At 39.4% G+C, this 20,195-nt stretch overlaps 1 protein-coding gene across 1 annotated transcript in view; it reads left to right on the forward strand.

Moving 5' to 3' along the window:
• CCDC6 (coiled-coil domain containing 6) overlaps positions 1 to 20,195 on the forward strand; it is a 57,910-nt gene that overhangs the window by 19,944 nt on the left and 17,771 nt on the right. Inside the window, exons 2-5 of the mRNA XM_074874378.1 lie at positions 863 to 1,012; positions 9,301 to 9,429; positions 18,000 to 18,103; positions 19,866 to 20,026. Of these exons, the coding sequence (XP_074730479.1) occupies positions 863 to 1,012; positions 9,301 to 9,429; positions 18,000 to 18,103; positions 19,866 to 20,026 (544 nt within the window). The remainder of the gene's footprint in view (positions 1 to 862; positions 1,013 to 9,300; positions 9,430 to 17,999; positions 18,104 to 19,865; positions 20,027 to 20,195) is intronic.

Genomic DNA, 20,195 nt, shown 5'->3' on the forward strand with positions numbered 1-20,195 from the left:
TAGAGCAGACTTGCAAAAGATAACTTCTGTGTTCCATTTATCAAGTTTCTAATACGTACATTAAACATGGGAACATCGGAACTGTAGGGAATGCGAGGGAGTGAACTCAGTCTAGCTTTCTGTGGAGCAGTGCCTAGGTGCTAGAGGAGAGCTGAAACTGAAATTGTCATCTTTAGTGATTCTTCATGGGGAAGATTTCCAGAGTAGCTCTCCTCTTGTGATATTTGGAAATCCTCAGAGTAAAACTACTGCATGGCATTTTTTAAAGTTGATGTATGTAGTGCAGTAACAGTTTTGAGAAGTAATATGTTTTCCTGGGCAGGTGGTTGGGTAGAAATCCTTGCGAGGAGATCTGTGCTGCCTGCAGCTCAGAAGCAGGGCATATCTGGGTGAAAGAATAAACATATTATTTGACTCCTAGACAGCAGGGCTGCAGTCTGGAAAGAAGGCAGGTGCTGAGTGCAGCAGTCTCAGAGCTGTGCTTCAGCTTGTAATGGAGAACGTTTAAGAGAGGGAGTTTGTTTTCAGGAATAGAGAAGGTAAAAGTAGGTATCTGTGAATCAGTAATGCTTTTATAAAGTTTAAAAGGTTGGGGAATTCATGCATTTGGTTGGGGGGAGGCCACTTTAAAGCACCAGTGTAGTTTCCCAAGTTGAAAGATGGGGAACAAAAGAGGAACAAAGGTGCTATAATGTCAGAAAAGGGGCTGGTAACAGCACTTAGATCCAGCCTACTGTTCTCCAGGATGATGGGCAAGATTAAAAAGAAAAGAGGTGGGGGACATTTAAAGGGGAATGGAATAATTGCAGTGTTTAATGTGGAAACTTGCTCCCTTCTTAAAAAGTATGTCTTTACTTCACAGCAAGCAAGGGCAGAGCAGGAAGAGGAATTCATCAGTAATACTCTATTTAAGAAGATTCAAGCTCTGCAGAAAGAAAAAGAAACACTTGCGGTAAACTATGAAAAGGAAGAGGAATTTCTCACTAATGAGCTCTCAAGAAAATTGATGCAGGTAATCGGTGCCTTTACTTATGTTTCTACCAGGAGCTTCAGGACCAACTGCTGGCTGAACTTTTTGTTAGTGTGACTGCAGTCAGGGGGATGTGGTCAAGTTGTAGCTGTTGTAAAGCTGACACTTGATAAAAGCGACGTGCAAGAAGTTTAGAGAGTAAGTGCTTTTTAATATGTTGCTTTAAAGTTTGCATCTGCAAACTCACAGTGAGAATCTGAAAGATTCTAGAGATCTAGAGATGCAAAGAAATGGATGTATCTTAAAGTAAATGTTAACTGTCTTACAGAAGAGAGTTACTGATTAATTTAAAATGTTAGTGAAACAGACACTTTTCTGGAGTATTTGATATTTAACAGGAGTTCTGAAATATTAAATTTATGTACAAGAATGTGCAGTGACACTTGAAGGAGACTTTTAAGTTTATCTATACTTTTAATGAAACAATTGTCTCTCTTGAATTAAAACACTTAGTCAGGTGCTAAAAGTAAAAAGTTGAAGATGCTGGGACAGTTTATGGCAGAGAAATTTCTTTTCATTATCCAAGTTGCTAATTTTTGGAAAGTGGGTAAGTATTTGTTGGAAGTGTTGCCCCTGCTTGCCCTGTTCTGATAGACTTGCCTAAATACCTGCTTTTGGCCTCTGTAGGAGACAAGGTACTAAGTTAGGTGAATGTTTGGCATGGTCCACTATGGCTTTTTTCATGCCATAAGGTTTTTCATGAAAAACTAGTCCATTTTAAGTGTCCTAATTTATATGTTGTAAGCATTTCTTATGTTCTGCAGCTTAAGACTTAAGGCCTGTTTAGCCTTGCAGTTAGGAAATAACACTGTTTGGAAACAACATTAGAGCTAATCCCATCTGATGTTTTTGTTACTGAAAACTGGGACTTCTATGGCTGTCTATTTTGGTGCCTATTATCACATAGTAAGTTAAGTATCAAGATAAACTATCCTCAATCTAGTATTACTATCTCCCTTTGCTGTTCTTGAAGACTGACAAGAATGTTTCTGAATAAGACGTATGTTTGCTTTTGAAGCGTTACATTTTTATGCAAAATAGAGAAGCAGATGGCAGTAAAATAGGGGTATTGAGTGTTCTTTTCTAATTGAAGATGTAAATATCACTATAGAGAAAGCTTTCCACTAAAGTGTCTTTGAGTAAAGGGAGAAATGGTATGTTGAGCAATGCTGTGTAATTGAAAGGGTTATGTAGAAATCGGTTACAGAACCGAGTTACCTGGGACTGTACCATACATTGTGTAGAGCAAAGTAAAACTTACATTAAAAGTAAAAGCATGAATTATACTTGATTTGGCTGAAGGGTTTTGAACTCATATAATGACCTCGCACACAAATTTTGTGCTGTCCAAGTTCTGCAGCAACTAAATTGCTGTATCTAATAATTGTTTAAAATATGCTTAGCCTTTTTCCTAGAATTCAGCTGAGATTACTTTAAACCTGTATCTTTAACAGTTCTTAAATTACTAATATTATGCAAAATAGGCTCAGACATTACAAAGAGAAATATAAGCTTCTTGTCAGCCTAAACCTTCAATTAATTTTTATTCTTTTCTGCTATGGACTTTCAGAAAGTATCCTTTGACTGTTGCCACAAATTAAGGAAAAAGGTAACAATCTGCTGTTCTCAAAATGGCCTAGGGGGTGCCTCGTTGAAGTGTATGAAATAATGCCAGGGGCAGTATGCTGTTTATCCATTGGAAACCCTTGAAGGGTGTCACTTCATTCTCACTGGTGAGAGAAAGATTCAGAGAAGCACGTCTGTCTGAAACAGAATGCAGGCATAAAACTGGTGAAGTTTTTCTCGCCTTTTGTATGGCATGTGGAGAAAATCCTGTTTTGAATTCAACATCATCATAAGTATTATCCAGCTTTCAGTAGGCAAGCTGCAAGTTTCTGCTGAAAGTAACTAACTACATAGCCATAACTGCAATAATATGAAGGTGAAATCCTGACCGCTGCCTACTTTTATTAAACAGTATCTGAGCCTGTAGCCTTACACTTCATTTCATGTGGCTTTCCTGTAAGCCTCATTTAGCATTTGCTAAACGTGGTCACATCAACCAGAAGATTGTAAAAGGTGACAATTCTTAAATGCGCCTCTGTTCCAAATTGTTAGTCCTAAAACTGTGTAATTTCTCTCAGCATCATTAGGTAGCAGTTTTTGGAAGTAAATTGTGAATTTGTCCTCTATCTAAATATTAACCTATCTTACTTGAAAAAGCAAACAGCTGTCAACATCCTGTCGATGTTGGTAGCGGTTGTGCCTGTGAAGGCCAAGTGGCATGGAATATCTTGCTTACAGGTTCACCTGTTCCCTGCAGTGCACAGAGGGTAAGGTGGTCAGGGATATATCAGAGCTCTAGTGCGAATCATATTTTAAGCTGTGGCAGAGGAATCTGCCTGGTCAGCAGCTTTTGTAGTCCAGACATCTGGATGACTTTTCATACCTTTATAGTGGCTCAAGAGTTGCAGTACAGGTGGAGGACTTGTTTGTTTTAAAGCAAACAGTTTAATATTAAAACTATTATTCTGTTTGTGTGTATGCTGAGTGCAGATCTCATTTCATAGCTCGATTATGTCTTTGATGTGATAAACTTGCTGTGAAGTGTGAAAAATGCATATTGATATAATCTCCTAAACACTAGTAACATGCTCAGCAGCTTATAAATTATACAAAGGAAATGGTCCCTTCCCCTAAAGACCTTACATGTAGAATTAGGAAACATTTGGATATTATGGTATGTTTCCATGAAATAATTTTCTATCTTTATAGTGATCATGGATTTAGTAAGTTGCTATTAGAATATTGGTGAGTTGCAGGCAGTTTTCTTAAGTAGCAAAGAACTGAAAACGAGATTGATTTTTGTTTTCCGAAAGCTTATCTGTTGTTTGGAAGTTTTGATTCTTCAATTATCAATCCTGGAAATTACACCCATGTAGACTGTCAGGTAAAAGTCTGAGAGGAGAAACTCCTGATATAACAAACTCATTTTGTGGAAAAGAGGGCATTATTAGCACACATCACATTCAACTTAGTATTTATTACAATATCTTTTCTAGTTCGGGATACTCTTCCTGCTACACAGGTGTAGTGCTGAATTCCTGACTAATGTTTTTCAGACACAAAGATAATTACAATGTACATTTTTGTTTCTTCCTGAGATTTGTGAGTACCAATACTTACAATTACCTACTAGAATGTAGCAGTTCTGTCCTTTAGAGGATGCAAGACTGATGAGACAGTTATAAGGCTAATAATGATTTGATAAATGCCCACTTCCGTTTTCGGTGTCTTTGCTCTGGAGAGAATTCCGGCTAAATTAGATGCAGACTATGGATGATGACTTAACCAGAAATACAGTAGTCTCCAGTGGAAGTGTGGGCAGTAATTGATTGCTCCACTGTTCTTTGCTATTTGGGGTTAAACTCTAAATCTCTGTGTTTGCCAGGCAACACTGGTCTGACCTGGAACTAGACTGAAAATTCATGCTGTCAGACATTGTACATCAAATTGCTTCCTGCTTTTTGTATGACTAAAGAAAAAAAAAAAAGGCATATGAATCTGTTTTGTCTTAAGACTTTGCCTTTTGGAACAGAAGGAGCAGTGTACTTCTGGTAAACTGTATATGATTTGTAGACTCTTCATTTTTCAAGTATTAACTAGTCTGTGGCTGTGTCGAAATTACTGTCATATTATTCAGTTGAAAGCCATCTAGCAGAGGGACTTTTTTCATAGTGCCTCTGTGTGTTTTGCTTTGTCAAACCTTTGTTTGTCACAGTTGTAGGGGCTTATGCATCTCATTCAGAGTGGCATCTGAAATGAGCTCCCAGAACGTTAAAATGTTTTAAATGTGAAAGCTGTCTGCCAGAGCAGGAGCTGCAGCGCTCTTCGCTAACAGACTAATAAGAATTTCTCAGTTCAGCATGATGTGCGTTAGTATTATAAAACACAGTTACATCAGGTTTTCAGTATTGTAAGAAATTAATTTTGAAACATTTTACTATATGCCAGATTGATTCCAAGCATACACAGTAGCACGTAAAAGGTGTTTTCACTGGATTAATACTGTTCCTGTTGCCAGGCTTTCTGGTGCCATACCATTGCTTGATAATACCTGTTTATAACTGTGTGGCACTAGCTTTTACTGCCTGTACAACCCAGTAAATAAGTGTATGCCTTTACTAGTTAAATTTCCTTTGTTTAGTATAATGTTTAATTTTCTAGGCTGAATGCTGCAGAGATGGAGTAGTACAGGCATCTCAACAGAGGTTCTGGAGTAAACAAAAGCTTTTCATCACATACATCCCTGACAAAGTTCTTATAATCCTTATATACATTCTCTACTTTCCCATATACTCACTCTAAGTGTTTTTTTGTCTACCTGACTACGTCTCTGGAAAGTTTGGAACAATATTTTTATACAGTCCTTGATCCTTAGTTATTATAGAATAGTAGTAATATTTTGCCGAGTATTATTTAGAAGTGCGGGCTCTGTTCTTGCAGCTGTGTGCATGGACTTGTTGAGTTAGTATTTTGAAATAAAAAGTGGTAAATCTTGAAAATTTATCTTTTGTGAAACAAGTCTGCTCAAAAGAAATTAATTTTTAATATTGTTTGAACTTAAAGTCAATTATTCCTTAAATTGTGCAGCAGTCCTTCTCAAAATCAAATACAGATTATTTTTCAGTACCCTTACATTTCTGGAAGTGCAGATTGGTCCAAGGATCTGTCCTTGAAATTAAAATGTTAGGACATACCAAGATAATAGCATGATGTGTAGTCAGGCAGATTAAGTAATTGAGAGGCTATACAGAACTGTTTCTTATGCAAGTCTGATTCTTGACAATTCTTTCAAAAATTATAAGTCTGTAAACATAAGCTATTACCCTTCCTGCTCTCCAAAATACGATGTGTCAGCTCAAGGATGCAAATGGAATTGTGCGGAGTAAACAGTCAGCTCATCTATCATTTATTTGATGAACATCTGGATATAAAGAGGAGACAAACTGCTGATACAAATTTATTAATAAATAGGACTTCCAGGATGCAGCAGAGGACGAATTGGACAACTTTTGAGGGCTGGAGTACTTAAAATAGACTGTTCAGTGCAGTGTACAAGGCCATAGTCTGGGGGATAAATGAGGGTTGTTTTTATAAGGGGAACTTCATTAGGTCCATTATTTCATAAAAACACTTTCCAATGTTTCAGAATAAGCCAGTACAGTAAGGAAGGTAAATGTTGTCCTACATTGTATCCGGAAACTTATTTCTGTAGAGAGAGGATATTACTGTAGCTGTATAGGACTTACCTGAACTAATGCATGCAGTCTTTCTGCTGCTAAGCTTTGTATTTGATAGCCCTGTTCTCACTTAAAGTATTAGCTGCCTCTCTTGCACCAAACCTGTCCCTGATCTTATGTAGCTGAAAATTCCCCCAGTACCTTTCCTACAGTTTTCATATGCAGTTCAAGGTCTATAAGACATTGTCATCAAGGTGACACATTCTAACACATTTTTTCTTCTCTTTAGCTGACAGCCATAGGTGTATCTGTAAACAGTTGTTACTATAATTGCATTTAATTAAAACCAGTTTGAAAATACTCTTACTTTACTAAATAAAGTAAACACTACCCACCAGTGTTTTTACCAGTGGATATTCTCTTATTGTTAGCAATTCTGTTCTTCGGTGTTAGGGTTTCAGCATTAACTGGTTTTTGTTTGTTTTGGATTGTTTTTGTAATCAAAGTCAACAAAATAGAAAAATTATGAGTGAAGACACCATTAAGTGTGTATTTTGGGATGTGTTATTGGTATTTTTCTCCCACTTTGAATAATGGAGTCGAAAGGATGAAGGGGAGTAGCACAATAAAGTAGGCTCATCAGAATGTCTGAGAGGGCTTTTGTATTATAATCCCTTTTAACACTCTAGGAGAAAGTGTTTGTGGGTTTCTTTTTATTCTCAGTCACTTTGCTTTCTGGTGTATTTGTTAAAATCGGAATAGAAGTTATTTCTATAACAGATCTCTCCTGGCTTCACTTGGTAGTTTTCTAATCAGCTGGAATGGTCCTTTGGCTGCAGTATGTTCACTCTCGCAAGTAAGCCTCATCAGTTCCTGTGTGATGGGAAGTCCAGCAAGCATTAAAAGGAATGATTTGACAAGCAAGATTATGCTATTGCAGCTCACTTTGTTTTAAATAATACGGTAGTTGATTTACATGAACCACACAAGATCAAGAAACAGTATTTGTTGTTAAGTTGGTTTGATGATCAGCCTGACTCACTGGACTGTCTGCAAATGCTGGCAGTCCCCAACCACACGCTTTCCATTACCAGCATCTGGCTTTAGGCTGAGTAAGAGATTCTGGCTATGTGCCTTTTCGCACAGTTTAATTTGCTAACTAAATATAAGCAGATTACAGCAACTGGCTTTGGTCTCAATTTTTAGTTAGGTGAAAAAAAAGCAAAACGAAGATCGATGAAAGTGCAGCAAATAACTTGAGCTAGGTCGTAATCCATGTGCTGCCTGCTCCTTGGGCTCTTCATCTGTCTTCAGTCTTAAACTGTAGCTGCTGTGTGGGGGTGGGGAAAGAAAGAAGAGGGGCTTATGGAGTTGTAAGACTAAATAATGGCATTTTCGTATTAAGCCTGTTTTTTTCCAACCAAGCTTTACCGCAGTACTGAAGTAAGAAACTTCAAATTTTTGATTATCAAACAACAACAGTATTTTGATTTAAAAGTGTGAATGTAAATTTCAGCCCTGTGTATTCTCACACAAGAAATGAAGCAGCTTTATTTCCAACTAGACAGTTTAACAAAATTTCCTAACCATTTGATCAAGAGCTGCTGTGCTGTCTTGGCAATTATGTTGGAGTCTAGATGGCTTCCTCAAGTGCATGGGAATTTCCATGAGCATCAGGGGGTTTAGAAAATACATTGTAATTTAGTAAGTGAAAGGAATAAATCTCGCTTTTAGTTATTATTTTGATGTTTAATTTGTGACAAATAAAATCTCAGAGTTGATAAACCCTGAAAACACAGTTAAACTGCTGACTTCTCCTGTGTGTATATTGCCAACTAGTTACTGTCTGCCTGGTGCTCTCTCCGCCCGAGCCTTTCTGTTCTGAACTCTCTTGTCAGGCTGCACTTCACAGACCATTTTGTGTCTAAATAGCAGCAAAAGGAACTGAATTAATGAACTAGCAATTTTAGCAGGTTTTAAAATCAAAGTGTTTTTCTTCACCGTGGATATCCAGCAACCTGGACTCGTGTCCATGACTGTGAGGTGTGTCTCCATTTCCTCAGATTTTCCTCACGCATTTAAACACTATGATCTTACATATTGTTATGTGATAGCCAGAAGAACTGGCATAGAAAATAAACAGGTGGAAAAAAGCGCCTGCAACTTTCAGTGGATGGCCAGAGCATGGTGTAGTTACACCATTGTCTTTTGGTGACATTTGCTTTTCCCCAAGTCAAATACACATGTTTGTACCATGGTGCCAGTCCCACTGTTTTATCCACAGGAAGACTTGGATCCCTGTCTCAGAGGAAATCCATTGTGATTTTGACTTTAATGTTATAAGTGACTCTACTTCAAGCCATAATTTGTGTTTAAAATGTGGGGTTCTTTTTGGTTTCCATCTGCTTGAGAGCTTTGAGAGTAAAGATTTTTTTCATTTGAAATATTAAGTGAAAAAGAAATTCCCTTGAGTGTTAAGAAAATTTATAACATTGATTTGAAATAACCAGTGCCATCAAAATCTTTGTATTCTTGATAGCATAGGAATAGAAATCAGATTTTTTAAAAATTTTTTTTACTATTTTGTTGCACAGCAATTTCAGTAGTATGACTTCAGTCATGATTTTAAGCTTTCAGCTGCCTGGGAGAAGAACGTGCTAAGACCTGGATCTTATTGTTTGGGTACCTCTGAGATTATGTATTTAGATTAAAATTAATGCTTTTGTGAACATTATGATAGACTTTTGACTTTTGAAATGGCTATAATTATTTTATATGAAATATGTATCCTTTGATTTGACTTTATTAAATATTTGGAAATGTGGGTTAGTTCTATCTGCTTTGTAAGTGGAACAGTTTAAAATGTTGCTCTTTGAAGGGCTGTTGGGTGGTTTCTGCATTTTGAAGTCTTTTGAGAAGAATTATCAGTAGAGAATTTAACGTGCAGTAAGAATAAATGTGTAAATAAATGTATAAGATGCACAATGTTTCATGCTTTTATTTGTGTGTTTAAAATACAATTTTTAGCTGCAACATGAGAAAGCTGAACTGGAGCAGCATTTAGAACAGGAACAGGAATTTCAAGTGAACAAACTGATGAAGAAGATTAAAAAACTGGAAAATGATACAATTTCAAAGCAGCTCACCCTGGAGCAGGTAATTTGTTATTTTCAGAAATATATAAGTGTAAGACGAGGGATTCTGAAAAAAATACTTGTTTTGTATTAGATTTGACTTGATTTTTTTAAGTATGTAAGAAACTGGCCCATATCACGAATATGGAAAAGTCAGTTTTGTTTTCAAAGCAATAAATTGTTAGCATAACTTATGAGAAACTTTGATTAATTTTTTTCATGGCCAATATAACTTTTAGTAGCCTTACTGCAGGCGTTCATGTCAGCTGGACATGACAGCCCTGAGTTTTGCCAACACAATTTATTTGTAAGTAATGCTTCTTGTTGCTGTTCATCAGCTTCCACTCTCACACTGGTAGTGAGAAAGACTGTCACTTTCTGGTAGTGGTTGAGCAGAACAGTAAACAGTATGTACCTGGTCTGCTTGTGCTCTGGGTCACCCTTTTGTGGCAGCTTGAATAGCACAGGACTCAAACTGAGTTGTCAGCTGTGTGGATGCTTAAAAAGATCTGAGATTTGGCTACATCCAAATCCCTTGCTCCCTAGACAGTTGTGAAGATTGCAGAGATAAAACACCACTTGTTTTGGTCATGTTTCCACTGGAAGTTTAGACATTGGGACAGCTCTTGTGTCTAATTTTAGGCATGTGTTTCAAAGGATCTCAGTGGTGGCATTAGTAGGACTACTTTTGACTTAAAAGGCAAACTGATGAAACATGTAGGCTTGTTAAAGATCTTCAGTTTTTCTGGCTTATGGAAGGCCAATAATTTGGATGGTATAAACATAGTACGTTATTTCTGTGATTCCCCCCCCCCCCCCCCCCCCGTTCTCATCAGATGTGGAACTTGTTGCTAGTAATCTGAATTTCTACCAGTTTTGTATAACTCTCCTATGTCTGTTGACATTCTGGATGTCTCAATGATGAAATGGGTTTTCTTGATTCTTATGCTAACATTCTATATGGAGAGCTCTGTGGAACAAACTGGAAAAAGGTAGGAAGATGTAGTTGCCAGCAGATCCTGCAGATCCTTAACCAGCATGGAAATTAACATGAGCTTGAAATAACTCTCTTAGCCACAAGGTGGTGGTGGTGGCCACTTAATCAAAATGCAAAGTAAGTTTACATAATAAGCTGGTTTAGTCTGTGAAATGTTAGCACAAGCTGTGGCTGAAATCTTAATGGTATTTATTTTCATATCATTGTTCTGGGCAGACAGACTTGTGAAATCATAAAATTTGAAACTTGTTGCTACATTTGAATATCAACAATAGATTGTTCAAAAAGCATGGATGCTCAAAGGTCTTTCTCTCAAATACCTGACCTTGAAAATTTACTTTGTTTATGAAGATGTTAAATTTGGCTGTCAGTCTTAGAAATTCCGTCTGTATTTACATGTACTGCAATGTATACCTTTGTTTTATCTTACAGTAAGGTATAGTAAATCTCAAGTTACTTTGAACTTCAGCATGCTTTTTTTCTCTTACACAAAGTTTAAAAAAAGCTTATTGTGCTAATCAGCCAGCTGAAGCAACAGCCTTTGGGGCATGTGCCATACCTAGTAAGAAGGAGCCAAAAGTTGTGAGTAGAGCAATGATACCTTTATTGTACACATAGGGAATTAAGGGAGAGATATTGTCACTACACTCAACATAACCTTTGGGAGACCTGTTAAACAGGGCTTGGAAGGAGTACTTCAGCAATGCTTTGAGCATAATCTAGGTCTGCGTTACTAGATCTATCACTGTAATCAATGAGCAGATAGTTGCACCAATATGTTCACTAAACTATTCTTTTTAAAATATGGAACATGAATTATCTATGCTTTGTGTCCTTCCTCCTTTGCTTTCTCTCATCTGAGCTGCTTATACCACAGGAGATCAATAGGTAGCCAGTTTGTATTAGTGACGGTTGCGTTATTCCTACATAAAATATCAGGTTGGATCTGAGGGTTCAAATGTGGCCTGATTTAATTTTCTTAAGTCAGCTTGAAGTGGCAGAACATTCTTCTCTGAAGGCTAATGGTGAAGAAATTTGCAACATGTGACTATTTCATTAACTGAATGTCTCAGTTAAAATGAGCAATAATGTTCTGTGTTATAGTTCAATGGTTTGATAGGAAATAAATAGCTGTCAGTTTTGTCCTACAGAGGCCAAGTTTGCGTAGTCTTGCTGTTATTTTTAATTGCTTTTCTATTTCGTACAGTACAGTGAGAAACTAGAATTGATGCAGTTAGAAGATGAGAAATAAGAACTAAACCACTAATAATCATCTCCTGTCTCCTGTTTTGAAAGGAGAAGAACATGAAATATATAAAATCTTTTGGAAATATATTCTTGAATGCAGCAAAGAATTAAAGCTACAAAGGATGAGGGACAGATGAGAGGCAGCGAAGTGAAATTTGGGATAGTGGGTTTAGGCAGAGATCATATTCAACTTTCATTGATTTGGAAGATCTCTATTTCAGGAGGGAACAGTTATTTTTGTTAGTAAGTTGGCAAGAAGACTGAAGAAGCAGTAGTCCAGGAATACACAGACAATGGATATTTTAGCTGCACTTGAAGTAAAGTAAGTGTATGCATGAAAGAGAGATAGACAGACAAGAAGAAGCACAATTGGATGGTGAGGAAGGTTAAAAGAGTTTTTTGTCTTCCTCTAAAGGGAACATTATGGTCCAAAAAAGCAAGCAATACTTCCTCATTTCCCTGTTGTGGTGGTAAAAATTAAATGATGTTTAATTGGAGTGTAAGTTTGAACCCATACAGAATGACACTAGTATTGACAGAGCTGCTGGTTTGTTCTTGAGATGTAATCCCATCCTGCTTATTTTAGTTCAGAATATTATTATGTTCCTCATAAACTCATTGACTAGAGTTAGACTACATTTCAAAGTACACCTGCAACTACCTAGTACAAAACAAATATACCTGTTCTCTGAATTCACAGCTCTGGTCAGGATGCTGCAGTCGCTTCTCCTGTAGGTTCAATTCAAGGTGTTCTTCCTCAGAACTTTAATATCCTTTCGCTGGGAGGAACTGGGACAACACTCAAGATCAGCACAGGAAGATACTTGTTTCCATTGTGTTTTCATATTGCTGAAAATGTGGAGTTTTAGATCTCTGTTTCACAACCCTGTTTTCTTTGGTGTTTCATCAGAGCATGTCTGTCAGCCTTCAGGGCACAACACAAGGCTCATTTGTGTATTGTTGCAGATGATTTGACCTTGCCATTGTGCATGCTCACCTACTTGGAGACTTGTAATTAATGGACTCTGCTGCCTTGGTGATGGTTGCTATATTACTAAATGTAATCTTAGATTTTTCAAATCCAAGGTTATAAATAATTTACTCTGTATTCAAATTCCAGTGTGCTCTTCTTCCTACCATTAAATGAAATAGATTTATTTTCAACAGTATGTTTTTGTGGGTTGATTTGGTGCTAGATCAATAATATAGTTGTAAAAAGACTATGTCAGAGCAGGTGAGTCTAAACCGTGCTGCACTGAAGTGATGCAAAAACCACAGCTGCAGAAGTAGCAATCTGCAGTCAAACCTTTTTCATCATGTGTTTATAGATAGTTATGCAGTGTAGCGAAGATCTGTGTGTTAGTAATGTAGAAGCACAGTGTGCGGATTCCCAGGGCGTTTTGTGTATTTCCTTCCCTCTGAAGGCTGTCAGCCCCAAGCACTGGCCAAACTGGCTAATGAGCAGTGCTCTAAGGCAAAGTGCCTTCTATCTCCCCGGTCTGAGCCCCTTGCCTTTGTACCACTACAGCTGCTGCTGGTGTGGGGAACTAAGTGCTGGTCAGGATCCAAATTCTCACCCCTTCTGTGAGGCTGAAGCATGTTGCTCCTGGCTTCTCTTCTATTAAAGTGTAATATACAACTGTTAATGTACATCTGGAAACTCAGGCATGGAAAGATTTACTAGAGAGTGTTTCTTCTAATTATGTTCCCTATTACTCATCAGTATATATATTTTTACTTAAAATAACTAATTCCTCTTAGCTTTAAAGAAGAACATTATAAATTCATTACATTCATTAAACTTGCACAGTTACCTGAAGTGCGTAAGTTTACATATTGTTTGGGTATCTCAATATTAATTTAGTGGTTAGCACACAGCCCTTACAGATTTAAATGCTGTAATAGCACTTCACCCAGTGATACAGTAAACGTGTGTCATTCCATTTTGTAATGTAGGATTATTTGCCCATCAGGAAAGTGATGAGTGTTAACTAGGGCTTGGCTGGGAAAAATACCTCCATGCTATTTTCCACCTTAAAGGTGTTGTTCTATTCACATATGTTTAATTACTGCTTACTTCTGGAGTTCAGCTGCCAGTGTTACTGAATAAAATCAGCTGAGCCTCTTAGTATTCTAGTGTATTTTTATTAAAATTTGCATTGTACCAAAATACTAATAGTAGACTTCCTTATATGTGGTTCTACATTGTATCTGCTTTCATTAGCTTATAGTAGAATCAAGAATGTTTGTTCACACAGTCAATGGGAATAATGTCAAGTTAAGCATTTACTTTTATAATGCCTTTGCTAAGATAAAAATAGATCTGTTTCTGCTAGAGGTGGTGGGGTGGTGCTGTATGTCAGGGACAGTTACGATTGCTTTGAGTACAAGTGTAGTGAAGACAGGATGGAGTGTCTTTGCGTTAGAATCAGGGGAAGGCCAACAGGGCAGATGTTGTAGTAGGAGTCTACTATAGGCCACCCACCCAGGACAGAGAGGTGGATGAAATATTCTATAGGCATTTAGGTGAAATCTCACGATCGCTTGCCCTTGTTCTTGTGGGAGACTTTAACTTCCCAGACATCTGCTGGAAATACAACACAGCAGAGTGGGACCGGTCCCGGAGATTCCTGGAATGCGTGGGAGATAAATTCCTGACGCAGCTGGTGAGTGAACTGACCAGAGAAGGTGCCCTGCTGGACCTCCTATTTGTGAACAAAGAAAGACTGGTGGATGATGTGGTGGTTGGAGGCTGAGTAGGGCACAACGATCATGAAATAATAGAGTTCTCTATTCTTAGAGAGGCCAGGAGAGGGGACAGCAGAACTGACATCCTGGACTTCCAAAGGGCTGACTTTGTCTTGTTTGGCACCTGCTTGACAGGATCCCTTGGGAGACAGTCCTGAAGGGTATAGAGGTCCAGGAAGGCTGGACACTCTTCAAGAAGGAAGTGTTAATGGCTCAGGAGCAGGTGGTCCCCAGGTGCTGTAAGAGAAGCTGGTGACAGAGAAGACCACCCTGGCTAAACAGGGAGCTTTGGCTGCAAGTCAGGGAGAAAAGGGGAGTTTACAGCTTTTGGAACAAGGGGCTAGCAACTCACAATGATTGCAAAGATTCTGTGAGGCTATGCAGGGCGGAAATCAGGAGGTCTAAAGCCCAGCTGGAAATTAATCTGGCTTCAGCAATCAAGGACAACAAGAAATGTTTCTATAAGTATGTGAGCAGCAAAAGAAAGACCAGGGAGAGCCTCCATCCCCTGCTAGATGCGGGAGGAAACACGGTAACAAGTGATGAGGAAAAGGCTGAGGTGCTTAATGCCTTCTTTGCCTCAGTCTTTAATAACAAGACTAGTTGTATTGAGGGAATCCAGCCTCCTCAGCCAGAAGACAGAGACTGGGAGAATGACCACCTCACATTCCAGGAGGAGATAGTCAGTGACCTACTGCATCACATAGACATACACAAGTCTATGGGACCGGATGGGATACACCCGAGGGTGCTGAAGGAGCTGGCTGGGGTGCTCGCCAAGCTGCTTTCCATCATTTACCAGCAGTCCTGGCTGACCGGGGAGGTCCTAACAGATTGGAAATTGGCCAATGTGATGCCCATCTATAAGAAGAGTCAGAAGGATGATCCAGGAAATTCAGGCCTGTCAGCTTGACTTCGGTGCCCAGGAAGCTGATGGAGCAGCTCATCCTGAGTACCATCACACAACACATGCGGGACAACCAGATGATCAGGCCCAGTCAGCACGGGTTTATGAAAGGCAGGTCCTGCTTGACAAACCTGATCTCCTTCTACGACAGGGCGACCTGCTTATTGGAAGAGGAAAAGGCTGTGGATGTTGTTTACCTTGACTTTAGTAAGGCCTTTGACACCGTTTCTCACAGCATTCTCCTGGCGAAACTGGCTGCTCACAGCTTGGATGGGCACACGCTTCGCTGGGTAAAAAACTGGCTGGATGGCCGGGCCCAAAGAGTTGTGGTGAACAGAGTTAAATCCAGTTGGCGGCCGGTCACGAGTGGTGTCCCCCAGGGCTCGGTTTTGGGGCCACTCCTGTTTAACATCTTTATTGATGACCTAGATGAGGGGATCGAGTGCACCCTCAGTAAGGTTGCAGATGGCACCAAGTTGGGTGGGAGTGTTGATCTGCTCGAGGGTAGGGAGGCTCTGCAGAGAGATCTGGACAGGCTGGAGCGATGGGCTAAGGCCAACTGCATGAGTTTCATACTCATATGTGCACTTGGGCCACAACAACCCCCAGCAGCGCTACAGGCTTGGGGAGGAGTGGCTGGAGAGCTGCCAGTCAGAGAGGGACCTGAGGGTGTTGATTGACAGCCGGCTGAACATGAGCCAGCAGTGTGCCCAGATGGCCAAGAAGGCCAATGGCATCCTGGCTTGTATCAGAAATAGCGTGGCCAGCAGGGACAGGGAAGTGATCTTGCCCCTGTACTCGGCACTGGTGAGGCCGCACCTCGATGACTGTGTTCAGTTTTGGGCCCCTCACTACAAAAAGGACATTGAATGACTCGAGCGTGTCCAGAGAAGGGCAACGAAGCTGATGAAGGGTCTGGAGCATATGTCCTACGAGGAGCGGCTGAGGGAACTGGGGTTGTTTAGTTTGGAGAAGAGGAGGCTGAGGGGAGACCTCATCGCCCTCTACAATTACCTGAAAGGAGGTTGCAGAGAGCTGGGGATGAGCCTCTTTAACCAAGTAATAAGCAATAGGACAAGAGGGAATGGCCTCAAGTTGCACCGGGGAAGGTTTAGACTGGATATTAGGAAGCATTTCTTTACAGAATGGGTTGTTAGGCGTTGGAATGGGCTGCCCAGGGAGGTGGTGGAGTCCCCATCCCTGGAGGTGTTTAAGAGTCAGGTTGACATAGCTCTGAGGGATCTGGTGTAGTTGGGAACTGTTAATGTTGGGTTGATGGTTGGACTGGATGATCTTCAAGGTCTTTTCCAACCTAGACAATTCTGTGATTCTGTGACTTCATAAAAGCATAGAATGGTTTAGGTTGGAAGGGACCTTAAAGATCATCTAGTCTCAACCCCCCTGCCATGGGCAGGGACACCTTCCACTAGACCAGGTTCCTCAAAGCCCCATCCAACCTGCCCTTGAACACTTCCAGGGAGGAGGCAGCCACAGCCTCTCTGGGCAGCCTCACCACCCTCAGAGTAGAGAATTTCTTCCTTCTATCTAATCTAAATCTACCCTCTTTCAGTTGAAAACCATTACCCCATATCCTATCCCTATACACCCTGATAAAGAGTCCCTCCACAGCTTTCCTGTAGCCCCTTTAAGTACTGGAAGGCTGCTATAAGGTCTCCCCCAAGTCCTTCTCTGCAGGGCTGCTCTCAATTCACTCCTCGCCCAGCCTGTATTTGTGCTTGGGATTGCCCCGACCCATGTGCGGGACCTTGCACTTGGCCTTGTTGCACTTCATGAGGTTTTCAGGAGCCCACCTCTCCAGCCTGTCCAGGTCCCTCTGGATGGCACATCCCTTCCCTCCAGCGTGTCGACCCCACCACACAGCTTGGTGTCAATCCCACTCAATCCCACTGTCCGTGTTGCCAACAAAGATGTTAAACAGCGCCGATCCCAACACCCACCCCTGAGGAACAGCACTCGTCACTGCTCTCCACTGGGACATTGAGCTGTTGACCACAACTCTCTGAGTGCGACCATCCAGCCAATTCCTTATCCACTGAGTGGTCCATCCATCAGTCCAGGTCTCTCCAATTTAGAGACAAGGATGTCATGCAGGACAGTGTCAGATACTTTGCACAAGTCCAGGTAGACGATGTCAGTTGCTCTTCCAGATGATGTCAGTTGCTCCCCAACTTAAGGCAGTTCACACAGTTTTTTGTTTACTATTTTTGTTATGTTGCCTCTTTATTTAACAGAAGGCAAAGATGGCTTCTTTTCCATTTCTGGCTTATTTAACTATGATTATTCCACTAAAAAAGTCTTGATTTTTCAAATCATAAATGTTGTGCAGTGGACAGTAAATTCCATTTGAACTTCAGACATGCATGGAATAGGAGACGACTTTGAATAGGCTTGTTATGTCATCAGTGACCATGTGTCCAGATTTCAAACTCCTTATTGGCCAGAGAGAACAAGTTCCGTGAGAAAAAATTCTGTTAAGGAGATGACAACTGCATCTCTTTATTTTTCACTGGCTCTATCAGTGTGTTGTGCCTGATTTTTGTCTCTTCACCTTCTCCTTGCTGTCGTAGAGCACCATGTAAAATGGTATTGTTATGACAATGATCTTTCCTAGTGACAGTTCCTTGCAAAAAATATATTGCCATAATTTTCATTGATTGTTTTTCCTCTCCAGCTAAGACGTGAGAAGATTGACCTTGAAAATACTTTGGAACAAGAACAAGAAGCACTGGTGAATCGTCTCTGGAAGAGGATGGATAAGCTTGAAGCAGAAAAACGGTTTGTGTTGTTGCAGTGTGTTTGTTACTGTGGGAGAGATATCATTTAATACATAATGTTCTGGATTAAATATGTTCATCTCTTTTTCCATAAGAATTGTTTAATCTATGAAAATCTGAAAATCTGGAAGTTACAGCAGTTGTAAAGCTCCTTGTTTACATGATGCCACATCCTTGATTGCTTAAAGTAGATGAAACTAAATGATGTAAGAAATGATCTGGGAAAGCTTAAAGGAATTAGCTGAATTTTTTTCAACTGCTGATAGACTCTTTTTAAAGCTCTTCTGGTTTAGGGTCAGCTTTATATTCATGGCCCAGAAAAATAACATGGTATTTCAGTGTATTTGTTATATGAGAAGCTCTTGTTTTTTTCCTGTCTGCTTGAAGAAAACTTCGGCTTTTTCTCAGTGGTGTGCACTCATGTCGTTGAGGCTTCCTGCTGCTTCTTCAATAGAAGTTAAGACATTGAGACTTTATATTCCTGGGAAAGCTAAGATTAAAAATATGTATTAAAGTAGTATTTTCTTTAATGCCATATTAGCAGAACTCCGTTTTGGGGGGAGTAGGGGAGAAGAGATGATTAATACCTTATTTTCTTCTACATGTTTAAGGACAGTTATGTTGGTGTGACTCTGTGAATCTTGACTGGGGCCTCAGAAAACATCTGAGCCTAGGTGAACTGCAGGTTTTGTAGTTTCCTTTTACAGAGCCCTACTGTGTGGAAGGTGCTCTGAAGAGCTACATGTGATACTCAACAGTGGTAAATCCATAGCGGGATGGGCCTTTGGTAGGATTTCTGTGCATCTTAGATTTAAAGGCCTCTTTAAGCCAAACCATTTCTGGTTTGATTTATCTCAGACTGTGTGCTGCCTTATGAGGATCTATGGTGGAGTGAGACCATGCTTTGTACCACTTTGTATGGTACACGAATACTAGGCCATGCACAGAATTGTGCTTGCGTAGTGCTGTCCCTGCTCTTCAGGGAAGAGTTGAATCTGGCCAACCAACATGTTTCTAGTCAAGAACAGTTTTGTGTTATCAGGCTGAAAAATACTTCATATGTTACTGTAAAAATCACAATTTAGAACATTTAGTATCTATCATATGCTTATTTCGTTATAAGAGAAGTTCATTACTCCTGAATTTACAATCAGTTATTTGAAATCTTGACTATATGGAATACCTTTCTGTTTGGAGATTTTAAAAAAAAAAAAAAAGGAGAAAAAGGAGACTGTTTGACTATGCTTCAGAAAATGTCTATGAAGTTTTCTCATTCAGTAACAGTGAAATGCAGAAAAGTTTGTGTTTCACCATAGACATACTTTACTCATCTTTTCATCTTGAATATGTGTTCTTCCCCTAAGAACATAAATGTAAAAAACTCATAAGAGATTAATTGGTTTTCTTAGAAGTTATTTTATTATGGAAGTTATTGTGGAATAAATAGTGTTTGAGTATAAAACTGAGGTAAGCATATATAGTCCAGAATTTGTTTTTCCTGAACTGTATGCAGAAACATTTGGGAGTGTCAATGTCTGAATATTTTAGAATATACATCCATGCTTGGACAACAAGTTTTACCTGTTTTTATTTTGAGTTAAAAAAGAAGGCATTATAAATCCTCCCAAAATTCTCTCCCCAAAGACAGTAGTTAAAATAAATATTATATACCTGTCAGAATCCTTGCAGTGGCTTTGTGAGGGATTTAAGGGGTTCTCTTCTCATTAGAATTGAAGGTAAAGTTTGAACTATTTTTCATACAGAATTTTGCAGGAGAAATTAGACCAGCCAGTATCTGCTCCACCGTCACCCAGAGACATATCAATGGAGATAGATTCTCCGGAAAATATGATGAGACATATCAGATTTTTAAAGAATGAAGTGGAGAGATTAAAGAAACAACTGAGGGCTGCACAGTTACAGCGTGAGTAAACAACTTGTTTTAAATCTTTTTAAGTTTGTGTAATGTGAGATTTTTATATATACTTTCACAAATTTGAATTTACGGTAGAAGTGGAAAAATATAGGGCAAGTTTGTATTAAAACATTTTCATAATTGCAGCATTATTGCTCGTTGATGTATTTATACTGCA

This window comes from Strix uralensis, chromosome 7 (genome assembly GCF_047716275.1).
Source record: "Strix uralensis isolate ZFMK-TIS-50842 chromosome 7, bStrUra1, whole genome shotgun sequence".
Classification (NCBI taxonomy): Eukaryota; Metazoa; Chordata; class Aves; order Strigiformes; family Strigidae; genus Strix; species Strix uralensis.